The following is a 22824-nucleotide window of genomic DNA, read 5'->3' on the forward strand; positions in this document are numbered from 1 at the left end:
GTAAAAGAAAATTTATATTCCCACTTAAATAAATTGTTTAATTCAAAAATAAAATTTTTCATTTATGCTAATTTTAAAAATAACATATTTTCATATTTTCTCCTTGCAAACAAAAATAAAAATAATAATGTAAAGAAAATATAATAAATCATACTGACTCTAGTCCAAAAACCTCAAACTATCAAAAAAAGACGATAACTTGACTTCCTTACTTCATTTTGGGAAAATCTTTTTTTTTTACTTTTTTTGGCAAAAAACATATTTTTTTTTGTTAGAATAGAGTCTATATGTTCAAGAATATCAAAAATGAAAAAAAAAAAAACACACCCATTAATAAATCATCAAACAAATTACTCCCAGGCATTAGTAAAGAAGCCATGCAAATTTATATCATAATGAATATTCATGGAGGAATGCTTTTTTGGCAACAGGATGATAAATCCTGGAACCATATCAAATTCCGGTCAGAAGTAAAAATTACAAAAAAAAATAAAAAGAAGAAATTTCGTGTCTTTTAAATTGTGAGTGTGTTGGTTTTTTTTTTTTGGATAGGAACCTGACAAGTTTTAGGGAAAGTCGACCTACTCCTCCCCCTTTCCCATTCAGGACCGTCAGAAATTGTTATGTTTTCATTATCTTTTTCAGTTATAATTGCACAAAAATACAAAAGTGCCACTAAAAGTGAATCATATGGACAGACAGTTGGTCAGGACATGCGCCACATTGAATCTTTTTTTTTTTTTTGCTTGAATTTAAGTAACGTTAAAATTTCCAACATCAAAACAGCGAAGAGCGCCAGAAATTGTGAGGTGATGGTGGTGGTGGCGGGGGTTTTAAAGGAAATAAAATTATTTTCTTTATTTTTCAAAATTAAATCATCGCATGGAATTGTGCCAAATTGATAAATGGACGCACACACACACACACACAACTATAACACAACCTCCTCAGTGACAGCATGAACGACAAAAGGACACAAAAGTAGACTATATACGGAATTATAAGATTGGAGCCAATTAAACATCATCTTTGGAACATTATCAAGATATTGTGCAAAAAGGCTTTTGTTCCATGTTGTCCATAGTAAGAAGGACTTTGTTCAGCGATTTGCTGTTCTTTCTGTTTGTGCGTGGTATTTAGAATTTTTTTTTTCATTTTCTTTCTTCAATTTTTATTATTTCATAAAATGTATGGTTTTTTTTTTTTCTTTTATACTTCTGTTCTCTGGTAAACAAAATTAACAGAAAGAGAAGGATAATATAGAAACAAGAAGAGATCCTTAAAAAATAAAAGAAAGAAGAAAAAAAAAACATAATTTGATTTGACAATTTAATGCTATAAACTTTGGCAAGAGAAATTATTTTCATTTCAATTTGATGTTGAAGTGATAGAAATTAATGGATTGTACAAGAGACTTCTTAAGTGCGATTACAATTGGTTTAATTTGAAGAACAATTTTCTAAGAGATGAGAAAATTTTTATATATGGAGCACAGTAATTAGAATTACTATAAATGGATAATGTTATTTAAATTTTATTTGGTGTGGACAAAAGGAGGCAGGAAGTCAGAAATTTTACGGCTTTTAGAGTAAAAGATACAAAATTCTTAATAGGGACTGAAATTTCAGCTTAAAATGAAAGTTTCTTCTTCGGAAGAGATAGAATTTCAAACTTCAACTATCGTTATACTCCGAAGAACTAACGAAACTACATCACTAAATTTATTTTTGAGACAAAAACTAATAATAGGTACCTATTTGTCATATATAACGACAATAGAAAAGTTTATTTGTATAAAAAACGGTTCTATAAATTTTGGCAAATAAACATTATTTTTAGACCGTTAACGGCACCCACCATAGATACTTTTTTGGATTCTGAATTTTTCGTGTCGTTTAGTCGATTCAAATATTAAAACTTTAAAAATTTCAAAAAAAAATTAAAAAAACTCATTTTAGATTTTTTAAAAACAGTTTATTTTTAGTAAACTAATTTTTTGAAAACGGTTAGGAACATTTTTTTTTTTCAAATTTTGTTTTTTAAGTATTAAAAATTATTTTTATAAAAATAGCATGGAAATTTTTTTTTTTTTTTTTAATATAACCAAATGTTATAAAATTTTAATTAACAAAAAATTATTATTTTAAATAGGTACGCTAAAAATTTTGTTTTTAAAAAATTCCTTTATATGCAGGAAATCAAAAGGGAAAACCGAGTTAAAACCGATTTTTGAGTAATTATAAAAATGTATTTTTTATTATTTAACATTTCTTATGAATTCCATTACTTTTTTCATAAAAAAGCTGTAACAGTGACCAAGCCGTGCATTTTTTTTTTTTTGTTTTTTTTTTGAAGCATAAAAATGTATTTAAGTGGTTTCTTATGAGACCATTAATGGTTCTGCTTATGGTTCGGATGAAGCCTTTAAAATGTTTAAAAATTCAATTAAAGATTTGAAGTGTAGTAAAATATTTTAATACTCGAAAATTCTTGAAACAAAATTAAATCTATTCATTTAAGTTCGTAAATAACGACATAACGTTGGTTTTTTTTATCACGTAATAATGGTACCTTAACGGAGAATAGCTTGGACACACTTTGAAAAAACTCAAATTGGGAAATCAATAATTTCACTTCAAAAAATGATTTATGTAAAACCAAAACCTCTTCGGATAATATCTAATAATTAAGTAAAACTGATTTCGGTGTTCTGCAGTTAATCTAAGGCCGTGTGTGAATTAGGTTAAATATTTAACCTCTGTTAAATTTTTGACACTATTGAGATGAATAAAAAAAACTTTTAGCTGTACAAAATTTAACCTGCTTTTTGGCTGTGTGAATTGGGATTAATTTTAGACGTGGCTAAATAATTTGTTTAAGCTGCTGTGAATTTTATTTTTGATCCTCATGCACTTGCAATTTTTTTGCATCATCAATGCAGTGAAATACATATGTATGGGCCAAAATACAATTTAGTGCCTTGAAAAAAAAGTACAAATTAGTTGAAAAACTATATTGAGTTATAAAATTACGATTATTTACATTTAAAAGTTTGAAACCCAAATTTGGATTGAATTGTTTACAAATCACAGTAACATTGTGGTTTATATTGGTAATGCAGTGGTATTCAAAGTTTTAAAGAGGTTGGGGTCGAAATTCTGTATGTTGCGAAATTCTGTGCGCGCGCACTTTTTTACATTATCAAAACGATATTTTTTTACAGCATTTTTACAGAATTTTGATATACAGTATTTTGCCGTACAGAATTTTACAAAACAGAATTCTGCATGTCAGTATTTTGTTCATACAGTATTTTGACGTACAGAATTTTGTATTTACAGTACAATGACGTACAGAATTATGGTATTACAGTATTTTGACCCCACAGAATTTTGTCGTACAGAATTTTGACAAGCAGAATTATGACCCGCTCCCGTTTTAAAGCTGATTTTTTGGTAAATATTAAGAATATTTAATTGAAATTAATTTTTCTGTGATTTAACTTCATAGGGACTTACTCTATTCGGGAGCGGGTCATAATTCTGCTTGTCAAAATTTTGATATACAGAATTTTGATGTACAGAATTTTGAAATACAGTATTTTGACCAACCAGAATTTTGCTGTACAGAATTTTGACTTTCAGAATTTTGTTCGTACAGCATTTTGCACATACAGAAATTTGACTTACAGTATTTTGGCATACAGGATTTTGAATACAGAATTTCGCAACATACAGAATTTCGACCCCAACCCACTCTATTCCTATAGTTTCAATTTTGAAATACAGGAATATCAAAGAGCTTAATTATTATATGATTTTACAAATAAAATTGAAATTTGCAGTAAAGTAACGCAGTTGTTTGATTTTGATCACTTTCTGTTTAAACTATCATAAATATAGAAATATCATTCCAAACATATCGGTGCAAATGTTATTTTATAATAGATTAAAGTATAACCATTCTATAGGTCAACTAAAATATATAAAAACATATTGATAAAAATGTCCACATTTTTTTTTTTTCAAAATTCATTGCCCTTATTAGGCATCAAAAAGTATTTTGGCCCATACCTATATCAAAGAATATTATTGTTCACTTGATATACACTCATAATTTTGTATTTCTTTCTCAATTTCCATTATCTATTTTCAGTTTATGATTATTTATGAAAAAAATTGCTAATACTTCTGTGAAAAATTTAACCTCTGATGATAAAAAATAAACCGGGTCCCAGAGCCCATTAAATTTTTGTCAGCTGAAAATTTTTGTATTCACCTCAATAGTGACAAAATTTTAAAGATGGTGTTTTGTAAATAGTTCTCTCAAAAAAACAGTAGCATAGGTTGTCTACTTCTAGTGTTCAGAAGAGTAATAATCCTCTTTCGATATTTTTGATAAAATTCGGTCGAATCATAAAACGAAAGAGCTGACCAGCAAACTTGATTTAATAAAAATCACAAATTGTTGTAAATGCAGATGGGTGTGGGTGAAAAAAATTAAATAAATGTCTATAACCCCTTTCACATCTACTTTTTTAAAGAAAAGAAACTTTTTGTTTGCTTATTTTTGTATATTTTCTAGATTCTTTGACAGATTTCGTTTAAATTTGTATAAAATTAATGAATGTTCAAAGTCTACTGTTTTCCGAATACTAATATGTAAATATGCTTGGATAATATTTAAACGACTTTAAAATCATATCGAAAAATTTTCGAAACAAAAAAAATACTGTATTAGGTCCTGTAAACAACAATCCTGCTAAAAAAATCCAACCATCCAACTCAAAGTACTCCAAAAATTCGAAAAATCCAGCTTTATTATTGCGTAGATTGTTAACATTGGTTTAATTACCATAAAGTATTTATGTAATATTGCACCTCAAACAAAAATTCTATTTTTTACTATGCAAAAGTTCAACAATGTTCAACTTTTGTTTAATTTTCCAACTCATAGTATACCTACAACCAATTTAAATTTTTTCTCTAAAAATTTATGTTTAACTTTTTCATAGAAAAATAAAAAATAAAAAACACATCAGCAGCAGAAACCATAGTAAATTTTACCTCAATTCAGCAGAATAGAAAAAAAAAAATATTATATTCAAAGCTTATTATTTGGGTCAACTGAATTTATTTTTTGTTTTTTTTTATTTCGTCGACTAAGCATTATTTCCTAATTGATATTCTCATTAGCAATAATCCATTACACGAGTGGTTCGGGTTTCTGTTTTTTATATATAAATTTTATTCTTTTTTTTTTTTTTTTGTTAGGTCACCAATTCTCTATAGCCTCTTTTGTATCCTTAAATATTGATATCCTTTTTCTCTTTAAAAAAAAATCACAAATATTAAAAAAATTTACATATAAAAACCCTTTAAATTTTTTTTTAAATATAATCAAAATCCAACCCTCTTCAATCGAATGCCAATTCTAATGCAAACTTTTTTTTTTTTATTTTTCTTTACAGGTATGAGATGGCACACAACCTCAACAATTATTCTAAATCGAACATGCAAATGTGTATACAAAAAAGTCAGAAATAGGGGGCAACCAAACAAAAAATAAGTAAAAAACAAGGACATATCCTTTCAAGTGATTTTGTGTGGAACTATCTGTGAATAAAATTTAACCAAAAATATTCTACACAGAAATGAAATGAAAAAAAAAAAAAAATATGTAAATCACCATGACACTCAATTTCTGTGTGATAGGCAGATTTGAAAACATAGCAACAGAATAAAAAACAACAACAACAAAAGTATAGAAAAAATATCGTATAGAGTAGTACAACATTAATAGTCCTAGTAAGGTAGGATTTTTGCTGCCATATCGATAGAGTTGAATGAATGTTAGCAACACGAAGAGTCCTTCGTATGTGTGTGTGAATACTTATAGGTATTTGTAAAAATCAAAGAAAAATAGAAAAATCATTCTCCTGTTGCTGGTGTTGCTTTTTTTTTTTTTGTTTTTTTTTGTTGGTCTTCTTAACCTAATGCCATGCTCCGCCGCATCAGCAAAAATGGCAGTTTCAGAACCCTACTCACTCACATTGGCAAAAAGGACAAATTGCAATTTGAATTTCCTCCTGGTTGAATGGTTTCCATTTTACTCCTCTCTCTCTCTCTCTCTTTATGTGTCGATAATGGCAGATATAGACAGTAAAACAAAAAAAAAAAACAAAAAGATATAAAAGATAAAGGACTTTCCTAATCTCAGTCTATATTCGTATACCTATACACAAGTTCAGGATCAGAGGATATCGTTCAAATATATAGAGATATAAAAATGCAAACAAACCATTTGATTTTGGTTTCAGAATTTTCTAGTATTTTTTTTTTTTTTAGATATTTCCTGATGAAGGTAGGAAAAATAAAGTTAAAGTGTGTCTATGTAGTTTTGTGGGGTGATAAAGATTAAATGCGTTTGTCTAACTTTGAAGACAAATAGTAGAACTGTGCGAAAGTTATCCTTTAACTATGACCGTGACGTGGATGTTTTTCTTTTTTTTTTTTTGCTTGTTCTCCCCTTTTTGTGTTGAATTTTAGTCTTTATTATTATTGTTTCATTTCAGTATATTTCATTTTATATCCTTTATCACACACAGGTAGGAAAGGATATTATGGTGGTTGTAGAATAAAACGTGCAAAAACATTTTGATTGTTTGTCGGAGCATGAAAATAATGGAGAAACATTTTTTCTATTTTTTTTTTTTTTGCTTTCTTACTTTGTTTTTGTTGAAGGAGGTGTTGCTCTTAACTATTTATGTTAATACAGTATGTGTTACAAGTTAAGGGTGTTCTAAGTGTCTTAAGATTTTAAGGCCTTGTGTAGGCTCAAGTAACTTTAGGAATTGGTAGTCAAATTTTATTGCAAAACAACAGTCAAAAATATATAATATCGACATTACAGAGAAGGTTTTTCAAAGGGCCTAGATTTCTGTTAAGAGTAAAAATAGGATAATTCTTAAAATGATCAGAACGTTGACAGTTGTAAGTCCCTAAATCCCTTGTTCTCAAGCTCGTCGAACTAATAATAAATTTTAATTTAATTTTACGACTTAAGCTCGGAAGAGAATTCTGTGATAATAATATAGTGTAAAACTGGGAAGGGTTCGCATAATTCTAAGCCCACGAAAATATTTCTACTAACTTATTCCATAAAAAATGCAAGTTCTTCTCAACTTAAATTACCCACCAGTCACTTTTACCAACCAGTCACTCTTACCGCTCAGTCGCTCGTACCGACCAATCATGGAAGTACTGATTATTCGGCATGTTAAAAAAAAAGACATTAAAAACGAAACTTTCTAAAAACATAGGTTTTTTGTTAATTTCAATAGAAGTTTGTTCATCTGTTCCTTTATAACTTCTTAACCAATTATCGTTATTTGATAAATGAGGTATCATTGGAAGCGTTTAAGTCATCAGCTGGTCATAAGCTTAAAAATCATCATATTCAATTGAGTTCTCTTGAAAAAAATCCCAATATAAAGTGTGAGAAAAAAATGTATTTGTAAAATTCATCATCCACTGATTTTGATTTATGAAGCCAAATTTAAACCTTTAATATTGTTGTCGCAACCAAAAAATCAAGAAAATCAATATCATGCTGTTATACTCAGTGACCATGGTTGTGTTGAAGTTTCAAGAAGATAAAAAACTTTCCCTTGATTTTTTCGTTTAATAATATTTATTTGACAAAAAAAAAAATGAATTAAACTGCCAATCATGGTTAAATAACACGAAATCATTATTGAATCTACATGATCTAATGTCAAATTAACAATGCTATCTTGTTAAATCTAAATGATCTTTTGTTAACTTATACAAGTAGTAGATGTCAAAGTAACATCGAATCTTTTTTTTTTAGATAACATAATCCACTATTGAAATCCAAAATAAACTTAAAGCTGAAAAAGAGTTATAGCTGAGTGCAACAGTAAATACAGAAAATTTAAAATTACTTTGACCTTTTCGTTTCTTTTTTTCTAAACAAACTTTTCACAACTCCATAATTCAAACCTCAAGCACCAAAAAGCACATAAATGAATTTAAACATTATAAGAGAAAAACTGGTATCACTTTTATCTCAAATCAAAACATTTAGGAATAATATACTAACTTGAAAAAAAAAAATCTTCAAAGGAAATATTATTATATTAGTCCTCCGGGTTCACTTAATAAATTTTCATTCCCATAAAACTCCGATAACAATGAATTATTAATATGTTTTACGTTGATATTATTCAAACTGATGTTTACTTGTAACAAAAAAAAAAAAAAAAAAAAAAAAACAAGTTACATTCCCATCTACCTATGTATGTTATTCTGTTATAATTTATTCATAAACTCAATGAGTTATATACTCAAAATTTTCCTCCTAAAAGTCAACTTTCCATATCATATTTTTGTTTTTGTTCTGCAAAAATTGTTGCAGAATAAAAAAAAAAATGTCAGAAAAAAAATTTAAAAGAGTTTATATTTAACTAAAGTTCATGTCATCTGCATGAAGAACGCTCATCGCACTCAATAGAAATTGAATTAAAAAAAAAAAAAATATGAATTCCACAATCGGAAATATGTCAAGCCAATGTATAAAAATAGAGACAAACAAAGTAAAAAAAAACATGAAAAACACAACAGCTATAAAGCTTAAAACGAAAAAAAAAATCCAAACTGAAAACATCCGTCGACAGAATGCAAATAAATTGAATTTTATCCATTACCAACATTTAGGTATCCCTCTGACTAAATACAAAAAAAAAAAACAATAGAAAAAAAAATAAATCCCCTATAACCCTTTGCTTCTCTGAATTTGGTATTTTCTGTGTGGCCAGAAGGTATTTTTCTGATATCAAACAAAAAAAAAAAAAAACTTTGCATTTTTTATTCCATGCAATCTGTTTTATTACTATAAAGGACGAAAAAAAACGAACTTCCTTGATGCAAGCTAAAACCCACAGACACAAACACGTCATATCAATATAGAATGGCTAGATTAAAAAAAAAAACAAGGAAAATATTAAAAAAAAATGAGTAGATGATAGTAGTAGTATGATAGTAATTTTTTTTTAATATAAAAAATATTGACAAGAAGACTTTTCAACGATTCCTTTTCCTATGGATCAATTTAAATTTATTGAGAAATTCACAAAATTCCATCTTCTTAGAGAGAGTATTTCCCAGTTTTTTTTTTTTTTTTTTTTTTTTTGTGAAGATGAACAAAATTCCTTTGCTATCTATTCAAGCTATCTCATTGTCTTTGCTATGTCACAAGAAGAGTTTACGATTACATTTTTTAAGATTAATATAAAAAAAAAACTCCTGGAATGAAAAACAATGATAAAAAAAAAAAAAAAATATTAAGGAGCAAAAAACCATTGAAGTTCAATATAACCAAGTTAACAAGTAAATGACAAAAAAAGGAAAAAAAGGATGTTTTTTTTTCTATATTCCTCTAGTCTTTTTCTTTGTCAATGCAAAGGACATTTAACATTTCATAGTAAATTTACATCAGTCACACCTGTGGTGTTTGTTTATGACACAAAAACATTTAAAAATGAGACGGTATAAGATATTCATAAAATTAATTGAAAGTTTTTGCTTTCAAAGTCATTAATTTTATTAAATAGTTTAAGAAAGCTTATTGAAGTATTTATTCCTATATCGAATCTTTAAACAAATAAGATACAGGTTTCATCAAAATTATTATTTAGCTAATCAATTTTATTCATTTGCAAACCAAATTCACCTTACGTATACCAAAAACTAAATCCATATTATTAATGTGTAATCAAATAATATATGAACTTTATGCTAAGAAATAAAAAATAGAATGCACGACTGGGTCGCACGAACTTGCTTTTAGAGTTAAAGTTGCTTAAATTTTAAGACTTTTTATATAGAAATTAAAAAATAAAATAAAATCTAAAATCAAATTGCCCTCCAAAACAAGAAACAAGTATGCAGTTTTGATTGATATATTAAGATGCATTTTTAGAAAAAAAATTTCAAAATTGTTATAGCCGGTTTTTTAAAAAACTAATTTTTTATAAATATTTTTTTGGAAAAAAAGTTTAAAAATAAAATTGGTATGCCATTTTGTAGAAATCACTAATCAACATCTAAAAACAAAATTTAAAAAAAATTCAATGTCCCGTTTTCGAAAATTTGATTTTTCAAAAAAAAAATTTCAAATTTTTTTTTTAAATCCAAAAATTATTTTTTTTTTTAATTTTTTTTTTTTATATTTAAATTATATAAATGCTTCTTCACAAAAAGTTTCGTTGAAATCGAATAAGATCTTTCCGAGATAATCGGATTTGAAAAAAATGGTTCTATGGCAGGTACCGTTAATAATGATTTTCAAAAAAGTTTTTTTATTAGCAGATTGATCTTGTTTTTAAACTTAAATTTGAATTTTTCAAACAAAATCGTTGGAGCCGTTTTTGAGCAGTTTCACTTTTACTAAAATCGGTATATGACAAGTACCGTTATTTTTGGTCCAAAAAAATTAATTCCAAAAACCCCTTTGGAGAGTCGCCAAATAATGCTAAGAGCTGATCTTGCTTTGCAAAAAGTTGAATTTGGTTTGCAAATATATGAATTTAATTTTTTAATCTTATTTGCGAAGGGATTAATTTTACTTCCAAAGCGCTGAACTTATTGCGTTAAAGAAATATACCTGAGAACGAATACTTATTTATCAAAAAAATAAATTTTGTTGCAGTTGGTCAACAGGTTATGAAAAATAGTCTGAATTTTACAAAATAATTCCTGCTGTCACACAAGGAACCATAATGGGGCCGATTATCTTTTTTTTTTCATTGATGAATTACTAACTCTTGAGTGAAGTACTGAAAATATTTCGATACCTGTAGTATCGGAATGTGGAAAAGCTCAATATTCCCGCCCGATTTAATGTTCAGCAATTCTAGTTTGGTTTTAAATCAATAAATTCCAAACAAGCTATTATAGTAATTGTGTTTAACCTGTCTAGAAATACTATGGGGCTAATAAAGTTTAACCGAAAATTTAATTTCGACCTTTTTTTACAGACACTTAAGTTCGAAAAAAATATGACTTCAAAATCAGAATCTATGAACCTTTTTCAAAATCAATTTAAATCGAATTATTCTTTTAAGGGTCTTCACTATATCTTTTTTTTTTTTACTTTCAATATAAATAAATAATTCCTTTAGGTTATTTTATATCCTTAACTAAAAAACATACCCCAAAAATATCAATTCCATGTTTAAAAAAAAAACAGGTAAAAGGGAATGTTTAAAAAAAAAACTTAAAAACTAAAATCGCATACATTATAAAACTGATGGCTTGAAAAATATAATATTTCACTTAACCATATATAGTACAGAGTAGAAGTGGTTAAAATTGGGTTATGCTTTTGAAGGGTGCATTAAACTATTTAATGGAATTTCTTATTTTTTTTTTCTCTGTTTTGTTGGCAAAAAAATACTCCTTTTTTTTCCTTCATCATATAAAGGACTCGCTCTCCATAAATGGTGCTACAGATAACCAGACTAATGGAGCGTATTCAACTATAACATATATCGTTTGTATTTAATAAATAGAAAGAAGAAAAAAAAAATATTACACATACACTCTACCACATAAAACACAGAGGCAAGAAAACAGAAAAAAAAATTGATATAAAAATGAAAATCCTTTTCCGGATCATTGGGCTTATTTTTACGATTTTGAAACAAAATATACCCTTCCAGGCAGAAGCTGCATATCATATTATTTAGTAAATTGATTACATTTACAGTTTCAATTGAATGGTTTGGCTCAAGATGTGTATATAAATTTTGGCTTTTTGATAGTCCTTTTTTTCTTCTTATTAAAAAAAAAAAAAAAAAACAAAAATAAATTGTTTTAAGGTCAAGTGACTTAAAAAAGAAGAAAATATAGAGAATCTGCTGCCACATATTTTTTAAGCTAAATTCAATTTAGCGCGAAATTACTGTCAATATAGTTGCTAAGCTTGACGGATTTTTTTTTTTGTATGAAATGAAACTTATTTTATATAACAAAAAAAGGACATAGATTAGATATAAGGATTTTGGGATCGAGGAAAAGAATATAAAGCATATCATGCAAACTATTACACTTTTAGCAGAGCTTACTCTCGTATAGTTGGAGAATTTATTACTGTCAGTGTCAAATTTGATGAATTGATGGTTTTGATGTAGGTAGTAGAAGATATTCAAAAATAAATTGAATTTTCAAATATTTTTTGTGTAAGTAAATTTAGATGGATTTTTTTGCATTTACTTTTATTACCTACCAAAAAATTTAATATGATGAACTTGTTCAAGATTATTCCTTCCACGCAAACTCTTTCCTTTGGTACTTGCGATTATTTAATATTTCACAGTCAGTGCTTTGATTTTGTCCTCCCTTTAGCAAACAGAGAAAAATTTATGTAATGTATACATTTTTTCATGTTATTATTTTTCAAACAGATTGGCCAGGTTAAAGTGTTAATATGGTATATGAAATTTAAAAGATTTTTGTTTTCATTAAAATTATAAACTTTGTTCACTCAACTGAAATCTTGTTAATTCAAACCTATATGAACTTTAAAATTAACATTATTCAATGTTAAATCAACAGTGATAACTGGTTTGTTTAACATGGTTGATCATGTTAAATATTGATAAAAACTTTTATAAATTACATTATGATATTGTTAAGTTGGTATCCGTGTTAAATGCAATTTATTTTTTATGAAGTTTTACGCATTGTAAATTTAAAAGGTTCTTTGTCAATTTACATCGTGTTTTTCTCTGAGTGGCGTGTAACTGAGTCGTTGTTCTGATCAGATCATGGCAAGAAAACTGAGGAAAATTGATTCCTATTTCCTGTTATGACCAAAAATGAGATCCCCAATTTTTGGAAAGCCTGGATCCAAGGAATATATCATTTATTCAGAATTGATAAGTTTGGGGATGAACCAGAATTTTTAAAATTTAGTCCAAAAAATCTGACTTTTTGACCTTGTATTTGATTTTTTGACTTTCTCTGAAAATGTCATTTTCTTGACAAGTCCAATAATTAGCAGAAGAAATAATGAAAAAATGATAAAAATTTCTTAATTGGGGTTGAACCAGTGACCTTGCTTCTCTAGCTTTAGCCCTTGCGGCGTTGTGACAGCGGTCTAGCCATTTTTATTTCTATCAAAGCCACCTTGTTTTCAAATACCTACTCTGAAGTCAATGTTCACGCTTAGAAGTTTATGTGAGCACTGTTAGGTGTTAGTGGATTTGATTGCTGGCTGGAATTGAAAACTTGGAACTACTGCGAGCTTCCAACTTCCATATAACAATCCCTGAACTTTCTGAATGCAATTTTGTCCATGTGCAGATATGTATTTTATTTCTAACCCTATAACACGTGTCTGTATATTCTATCGCTCTACCAAGCAAACAAAGCCAAAAACAAACCTTGAGAATTTAATTTAAAAACAATCTTGACATTCAATAAAAAACCAACACCCTATTGGGTTGAATTTATTTCTGACTTTTAAAATAAATAAAAATTCAATCCTTAGCACTTTCACTTTGCCAACAGAAAAAAAAAGTATTATATTCCAAAAATTTACTCATATATATAGAAATTTGAACAAAAGAGTTAAAACTGTCTGCTATAAGCCATCAACTGGTACTTTAGTTGCATTATTGGTAATTCAATATACACAATAAAAAAAAAATAAATAAAACCCACTCAAAATAAACAAAAAAAAAAAAAAATATACAAAGCTTTTTTGATGTGTACACCATACACATTTTAAGTGGGTGTTTTATTTTTTGTTGTTGTTGTTTTTTTTTTTTTTTCTTAAAGTCAAAAGTCATATGCCAAGAGAGAGATTCTGAATAGGGTGTTTTACGCTCTGTTTTTCCTGCATAAATACATATTTTTGCTGCCATATTCCGCACAATTATGCCCCCTGAATGTGTGCCAGGATATGTTGACACTTTTATTTTTTTTTCTACTTTTTTTTTTTTTGTGTTCAATGAAAATTTACGTACTCTTCATACAAAAGAAAATATACTTGCATATGTGTGTGTGTTTTTTTAAACTTTGTTCAGACATATTTTTTTCTGTGCACTTAATGTGAATATGGTTTCTTTTATTCGCATATTTTTGTTGGTATATTTTGCGTGCCAGATGGTCACTGTGGCGTATACGTAATCGAATTTTTGAATTCTTTACGTATCCTTAAAATGAATGTAGTATATGTTCGTGCATATAAGCGCCATCATGTACGTGTCGAAGTTAAAAATTTACCATTGTCAGCGACTAACTGTCATTCCCCCTCTTCTTACTGTCTTCCCCCAATAAATGTCAACAGAAAAATGTACCTACATTGCCACCCGCCAGGCCATTATCATCCACCGCCAACGGGCTCTGCTCTGCAACCACTATATGAACCTATTCTCGGTAGCGAATCTGGCACCTCTCAAACAGATCTTCACACAGTGATAACTATACACAAAATGCATGTGTCTGTGTTTTGAAAGAGAGAGTAGCCTGCTACCTATATTTGCTGTGTGTTGTCACAGAGCGATAGTACAAATATGTACATGTCATTTGTTCTTACGTCCTTGTGCATATAAAATAACGCACATGTCCTCAATTATGTTTGTTGAGTTTGGACCTCCTGCTGGTTCTGTGTATTCAGTTTCAACATCAAAACACACACACATATAAATAGAAGACGACACGATGCTTGAGATATATTTCCATATAAATTTCTAGGACTTTCATATAAATGTCTGTCGCTCTATGCTCTATTTGTATATATCCTTTTATGATTATAAAGAAGAATTTTTGGTCCTTTCTTTGAATTTAATTCAAACAAATGATGATGATGAAAGAGAGAGAAAGAGTTATAAAATAGATAGAAAATGGATAGAATTTCAAAATGCAAATTGTTACTTCTTGTTGCCAATAATAAAGAGATAAATGGGTGGTTTTGTAATCGTTTAATTAAGCTGGGATTTGCAAACATAAAATGCAGCATCTCATATTCCAAGCAAAAGGGTTAAAGGGAAAACTTTAAAGGCACACAAAAGGAACTAATTTGTTACAGTAAAATACCAATTGAATTTTGATGAATAACATACGTCTTCAAATATGATGAGAAGTAGTTCATCATTTTGTATTGAATAAATAAATATTTTATTGCATCTTTTGATCTTTCATAGTATCTACTTTTGAGTAAATATTGTTTCAAAACTGATTTTAAAGGACTTTCAATTTAAAAAGGATTTCCAAGTATTATACACAAAATATTTAATATGATTTAATATCAATTGAATTTAAAATAAAACAAATTGGTTTTCTTTATTTTTAAAAATAATAAAAGTCAATTTGGAAAATTTCGAAAAACTGACAAAGTAATTCTATTTAGAGTTTTATGTAGAAAATCAGGAATGTCTTTTATTCATAGAAATTAATATATTTCTTTAGTTATAAAGTTTTTTTGGAAAATTAGAATGTCTTTTATTGAAAAGTAAATCAAATTGTAAAAATTTCTGAAAATAATATATTGGGAATATCAATTTTATAGTAATTGAATTTCTGTAACATTTTCTTTGTCACAATTGATTGAATTATATTCAATAGGTCAACTTTTCTTTATTGATTTACATGGAATTCATTTTAAAATGATACAATTTTTTCGAAATAAATTGTTTTTGATATAGAAAGCATATCAAAAAATTCTTCTATGAATCTACAGTACCTTGCCATATTATTAGGCCCAAGCGAAAAAAATACAATTTTTCGGTTCAGTTTTTGCTCAGTTTTTAAAGTTTTTGTCGAAATATCTTGAATTTTTTTGTCCCATTTACTTGCACATATCATGTAGATACGGATTGACTTGAAAAAAGTTTAAAAATTCATACTTTTTGATAAAAATAACGTACAAAACGGATAAGCTCCAAAAAACGTACCCTGTGGAATTCACGCCCGGATAATTACCAGACCGGTCCAATACTTAATTTCTTGTACCGAGGAATAACGTGACATTCTTAACTTTATGGCAAGGACCCAATCTTCCATAAATATAGAAGCTTAGAGCCTCGAGCCTATTCCGAAATCGTAGAATCAAAACGTTCCCAAGCTCCTTTTTGTGTTGGTCCGGAGTTATGCCGTTTTCCACAATATAAAAAGAACTTCATCCTTTCCCTGAGATAGTACAACAGCCAATAATGACCAGAGGATGTTTTTTTATTGGAATAATGTACTTTGAATAGCTGTGCTCGTCTGGTCTTATAAAAAAGAAAAAAACTACCCCAAATCTAAGAACATTTTTTACTCTCCAGACGATCAGAGCTTCTTTATTAATGCAAGATTGGGTCCTTGATATAAAGTTAAGAATGTCACGTTATTCCTCGGTACAAGAAATTAAGTATTGGACCGGTCTGGTAATTATCCGGGCGTGAATTCCACAGGGTACGTTTTTTGGAGCTTATCCCCTTTTGTACGTTATTTTTATCAAAAAGTATGAATTTTTAAACTTTTTTCAAGTCAATCCGTATCTACATGATATGTGCAAGTAAATGGGACAGAAAAATTCAAGATATTTCGACAAAAACTTTAAAAACTGAGCAAAAACTGAACCGAAAAATTGTATTTTTTTCGCTTGGGCCTAATAATATGGCAAGGTACTGTATTTTGTTTTTGAAAATCTTCTTTTGAAACTTGAAGTTCTGTGGCACATTTGCAAATGGAATTTGTTCGGGTGAAGGGAGCCAAGTTCCAAAGCAACTTAGATCTTTTCGGCACAATATTGCGTTTAAAAAGCCATATTTTCGAAAAATCTTAGGTTTTTTAAACCTTGATTGATTTTTCATTGAACCTAGCCAGTTTTTTTTTTTAATATTAATAATGCTTTCACCTCAGAAACAAGACTGCAACCTTACATTCCCAGTTCATCCTGCTGCGAATATATTTGAACGCACTTATTCGTGCAGCTGAAAGCCTCAAAATATACGAAGTTTTGAATTCAAACCAAGCGAGATTCATGAACAGCAGGAAAAGTGCTGGTCGATATTCATAGCACCGTAATGTTTCCCTGGATATGAGGTAGATCAAAGCAGCAATCTAAAAAACGTGTGGCTTTTTAGCGTCTTTGTATACGTTCCAAACCATTTTGACCAATATTTTGGCAACTGAAGCAAAACTCAAATCTCTATCCAGTTTTTTTTTTGAAAAACCTGAAGATGATTCCCTTTTTTCACACTTTGGGGAAGCATTCGATCGCTTAGGCTGCCTCTATGAGTGGTTGGCATCTGGTACCCCTTTTTTAGGAACCTTTACGATCATCCCCTTTTTCGCTGTTCCGATAAAAGCTCGGTAACGTAGGCTATCTCTATGAGTATTTGGCGTCCCTCTCCAGTTTTGTCCCTTCTTCAGGTCAACAAGTATTGGTTACATAGTTTGATCAAAAACGGTCTTCTCTCAAATTTAGTAGGTTACGGTCAAATCTAGCAGGTTACAGGCTTTATCTTACATCAGCTTACACCAAGTGTTGCTCTGAAACATGAACACCTGTGTGCTCTTTGAACTGTTCTTTTGTAGGACATTTTTGTGATATCTTCTGCTTTATGGACTAAAGCGTTAGTGTGATTTTACTTATGATTCACAGTTAGAGATGAGGCTGCTATTGCAATAGCTGCTTTTAATCACTCTGCTCTTCCACTAAGCCGAGAACAATTGCTATGTTGTTTTCTTGTTTAAAACAATGATGAATATAAAGCGATCAGATGAACAGGGAGAGTGGTTAAAATGTGCTATCCTCTTAAATATTTCATTGCTATTATGTTTAAGCAAAACAGCTCTCTGTTCTTTGTAACTTCACTATTAATAGGCTATTTAAAACTTAACTGCTTTTCTGTGAGCATTCTGTTCTTCATAATTTAATGATTTAATTAACATAAAGATGTAGAGAAAAGCTAACCATGATGATGACGAAGTTCAATTTTAAATACTTACCATTGATTCAGTGCAGGAATTATTTCTTACCTATTAAAAAATTCAAAAGTGGTCACATTCTTCTTATTTATTTTGTTATCTGCTATTAAAAGAGTGATTAAATAGCAGCTATTAATAGCTGTTCCTTTTATATGCTACTCACTGCTACTCTTATTAAATCGCTCTTAAGCACACAATATGCACAATTCTAGTCCTCTTAGTCCCCTCTTTTCCTTGAACAGATTGTTTTTTCAGTTTCTCAATGTTCTTCACTAGCCTCCAATAGTTTTCAATAGGGGTTTTGAACTGCTGATTTTTCTATTTCGGGTGATTCCATTGGATACAGTATTATTTTTAAATGGTGGTCTCTTGTTCGTTCTAAACATTTACCCAAAGTTTAAAAGTATCAATTCTTCAATTTCATTTGGATAAACACTTTTAAGGTGATTATTACGCCAGAGTAGGGCTGTAAAAGTAACGACAAAATGAGTACCCGCATGTATACGTTACTTTTGGTTCTAGTACCCGCATCAACGATATCGTTACTCGTTACTTTCGTTACCTTAGGTATATTTCGTATGTTTCGCATGTTTCGCATGTTTCGCATGTTTCGTATGTTTCGTATGTTTCGTATATTTCGTATATTTCGCATATTTCGTATATTTCGTATGTTTCGTATATTTCGTATATTTCCTACATTTGGTATTTTTGTTGTGTCTCACGATTTACGTTAAGAACTTATTATTTTGGTTGTTTTTTTTTTTTTTTTAATATATATTAAAAGTAAAAACGACATTAAAAATTTAATAATGCAAGATTTTGAATGACAAGAAATCTTTTTTAAAATGGTATACAAATATTCTCTAGCTCAACTAGCTTAGCAAAGAGTAAAGTTTTCAAGAATCTGCTTTCAATATCAGATTTTCGATGTACCTACAAGTAATTTTTTTTTTAAGATATGAATGTGCCGATGCTGAATATAGTTTTTACCAGAAATAGTTAAATAGAATCATAACTAAATATTCATAACTGACATAATTGAAAACCAAACAATTCAAGATTCAAATAAGAATACAGGAATATAATTGTGGAAGCGATATTAAAAATGGCGATCGTAAATAAAAATAAAAAGTCCAAATTGAAACACAAAAATCGAAGTAATTTTTCTCTTCTTCTCTAGTTTTACATACTACATATGTACATATGTATATAGATAGGTAAATACAAAAATATTTCTTAATTTATATCCATTGTTCAACGATTAAACACACGTTCATGTTTCGTTTCCTCCCGGTCCAAACTTAAAAATTGTCATTGCAGCCAACCTAAAATAAAAAACCATTCAATCACTTCATTCAGTCACATTCATTCCCTATTCTCATTCAAAGTTGTCGTCACTCATGTCAGACACCACATCACCACACACAAGCAAGAAAGTAGTACCTACTTGAAATCAAAAGAAAAAAAAACAAAAACTTAAAACCACGAATAAAACCAAAATTGTAATTATTTGTTTGAATCAAACTAAAGAATAAAATAAATTAAACAAATCAAACAAAGGAAAAGAAAAATTCTTTTTATTAATTACAAAAGGAGAAAACAGAATACAAGTACGGCTACGCCCAAACAGATGCAGTGTACCATTTTTTTTGTTTCACATTTGGTATACCTATTCAAATTGGTATTCTAATTGGAATGTATCTACACTACACTCAAACACACTTTCACATATCTCACTCCTACATGTCCATAAAAAACAGATACGAAAGAGAAAGAAACAGAATTCTTATTTACCCCTTTTGATATACATACACAAAAACAGAACAACAAAATCGTAAAATACATAAATGATGATACCGAACCGATACGAGATGCGAAACAATGCGCACACGACAAATGCAGTGTACCATTTTGTTTTCGTTTCGCATTTCGTATATCCAATCCAAATATTGGTATTGGAATTGGAGTATCGTCGTTACTCGTATGTTCCGTATTTTTCGTATGTTTCGCACGTTTCGCACGTTTCGTATGTTTCGCATGTTTCGTTACTTGTTCAGTACTAGTCATAAACAAAAAATACCAAGACTGGAAACTCGGCGGTCAACTGACGTTTGCCTACAAGCTGGGAGGTGTGGTGAATGTCGTGAACCTATCGTTGTGTTCGTGTTGGATGTGTGGTGAATGTCGTGAATCTATAAATGTGTGCGTGTTAACGTCATTTACCAACGTGGTGGCTTTCACATATATTCACAGACAGCACTGTACACAAAAGGGTTTTGGGGGGAAAGACGTACGAAATTTTCCAGTCTTGGTATTTTTTGTTTATGGTACTAGTAACGAAACATACGAGTAACGAAATTATTTGGGCAGTAACGTTTCGTTACTCGTTACTGAAGTGAATACCCGCATTTAAGTAACGAATACATACGGTTTCCTACAGCTCTACGCCAGAGGTCTGGGTTCGAGTCCCAGAGTCTCCACCACCTTAAAAACCAAGAAACTTTTAAATGTATTCCAAAAACTTACTTATGCTGAAAAAAAATCACGACTTTTTGAATAAATTTACCAACTTGCTTAATACACAAAAACTTTGTCAACCAAACAATATGGCATCCCTAATTGCACAACACAAAACAGACAGCAAACAAATAACTTCCCGCGACAACAATATTTATCACAGTACATTTGTTCGCTGTCGTCCTTATCTATTTGAATGAAAAAATGTGTACGCCAGTTTTTTTTTCTCTAATCAGAGCTAGACTGCTTGAATAAGAGCTCTAAGCCTCATAGTGTCATTTTCTACATTCAAAATATGGCAAAGTGTGTATAGAATTAATGACACCTTTAAGGGATTTTCGCTATATTTTTCATTTGCCTAAGCTTTTTTTTCGATGAGAATGAGTAAAAAGTTTTTACCAAACAAACAAACTGTCTAAAAGTGATTTAATTCTTTTATACTCATACATTTACCCAAGAGTCATTCACAATGCAAAAGACTATTTATCATTTCCTTAAGCTACTTTCCAACTTTAAATTCAATTAAATCAGACATCTTGCCTTAATTACACTTAATTTTAAGTAATTAACATTTTTTTCTACCCTCTTCCCATTTTCTGCTTCGTCTAAAATCGTTCACCTACTTTTTTTTTTTTTTAAACTCTCTCCCTCTCTCTCTGTCTTTTTGCTGATGAAAAAAATGACAAAAAAAAAATCCTTTTTTACGACAGCATAATGAGAAAACTCACATTCCATAACATTGACCTGACAAAATTCTTAAAAAGAACTTTTAACGTCGATTTTTTCCCAACAATTTTGTTCCCTTCTTCTCGTAGTCGGGGGGTTTTTTTTTTGTTCTCTCTTACTGATGACTTTCGAATTAATGGTTCGATAGGATCCAACGCAACGTTAAGGAATAAAAACAAACTATCAGCACAACCTTCCACTTCCACTAATTAAAAAATCGACCCCCATCTTAACAAAAAAAAAAAATGTTAAATTCTTCCTGCAACTTTGGCGGTTTAGAATAGTAGGTACATTGTCGACTAGTATAGTAGTTATGGTAGTGGAAGTCGTAAAGTCATCGTCGTCGTGTCGTGTCGTCCTTGTAACGCAATCTCAACATCGAACAATGTCTGCTTTGACCTTAAATATGCACAAACTAAGCAGAATGTCATATAGAGATAAAGTGAAAGAGAGGGAATAGGTAGCCACTTCAGAGCGCTAGAGGTACTCTCGCAGTCTTTGGTTTTGTAATTTTTTTTGGGAGGGTCGGTGTTCTTACTTAAATATCAGGATTAATACAGGGTGATTCAGAAAGATTTGAACTTAGGATGTGATCTAAAAAATGACATTTAATATTCTCAAATAGCTACAGTCTATTCACAAGTTTAAGTATCCTAGTACCGTTTTTAGAACCCGACAATAAATTTATGGGGAAAACGTTAGAAATGGGAGCTAGGAACTTAAAGCCTTCCTACAGCCTTTAATAAAAAAAAAACCCCATTATTTGCATTTCGAGTGAGAAATCAAAGCATTTGACTTGATTAAACCTATTTTGTTAAACCGTTAAGTTTTGGTGGATTAAAGTGATATAAGATAGAGACACTTAACAATTTTTCTCAGTTATCATACTAATCCTACTAGTTCTTGGCGAGGTGGTTATGATGTGGTAATATTTAACTCGTTCTACGTCTTGATCGAACCGTTTTCCTAGCGAGCGGAGGCTGAGACTTTCCAGATACGAATAGTGTCATCTGAGTAACCGCCGAAAAAGATCAATGAATTATGCCAGTGAACGACATTGGCTGCTGTACTGAATGGCACTGGTTGGAGTTGTTCGATAGTGACGTACAACCAATAGCAGTTGAGAAAGATACACATGGCGTTGTCATTTACATAAGTTCAATGTAAATATCCTATCAGAGAAGCTTACTTACTTTTAGATTTGTAGAAGGTTCCATTCGATAAGACCGTTATGGGGTACGAATTTGACACTATCCGCATAGTTGGATTTGACTTGTTTGGGGAGAAACGCATGTAAGACACTCAGAGTCGGTATTTTAATATTCCTGGATACACTATTCGGTCTAAGAATTGCAAAACTTGCTCAAAATATCTGGTTCCAGAGCTTATTGTCAGCTGTTAAGCCGGCCAACAGAACTTCCCTGATGTGGTTTGACCAAATACTAAAGAAAGATATGTGGTTTCATGATTTCAGATGACAAAACAAGTACCTTAATTTAATGGGAGTGTCTGCATAAGCGTTTCTGAATCCGGAAATGGGCTCAATTTCTATTTTACCATGGTAAAGCCTTTAAAT

The 22824-nt window shown here is 29.7% G+C and overlaps 1 protein-coding gene across 4 annotated transcripts in view; it reads left to right on the forward strand.

Moving 5' to 3' along the window:
* Nucleotides 1–22824, forward strand: part of LOC129905842 (neural-cadherin-like) — a 658269-nt gene that overhangs the window by 474082 nt on the left and 161363 nt on the right. The window contains exon 12 of one of the 4 annotated variants that reach the window (XM_055981444.1): nucleotides 5471–6701. The exons of the other annotated variants lie outside the window; for them this stretch is intronic. Coding sequence (XP_055837419.1) covers nucleotides 5471–5568 — 98 coding nt within the window. The 3' untranslated portion in view covers nucleotides 5569–6701. Of the gene's footprint in view, nucleotides 1–5470; nucleotides 6702–22824 lie in introns of those variants that run through there. 4 annotated transcript variants of the gene reach the window in all.

Source organism: Episyrphus balteatus, chromosome 1, assembly GCF_945859705.1.
Source record: "Episyrphus balteatus chromosome 1, idEpiBalt1.1, whole genome shotgun sequence".
Taxonomy (NCBI): Eukaryota; Metazoa; Arthropoda; class Insecta; order Diptera; family Syrphidae; genus Episyrphus; species Episyrphus balteatus.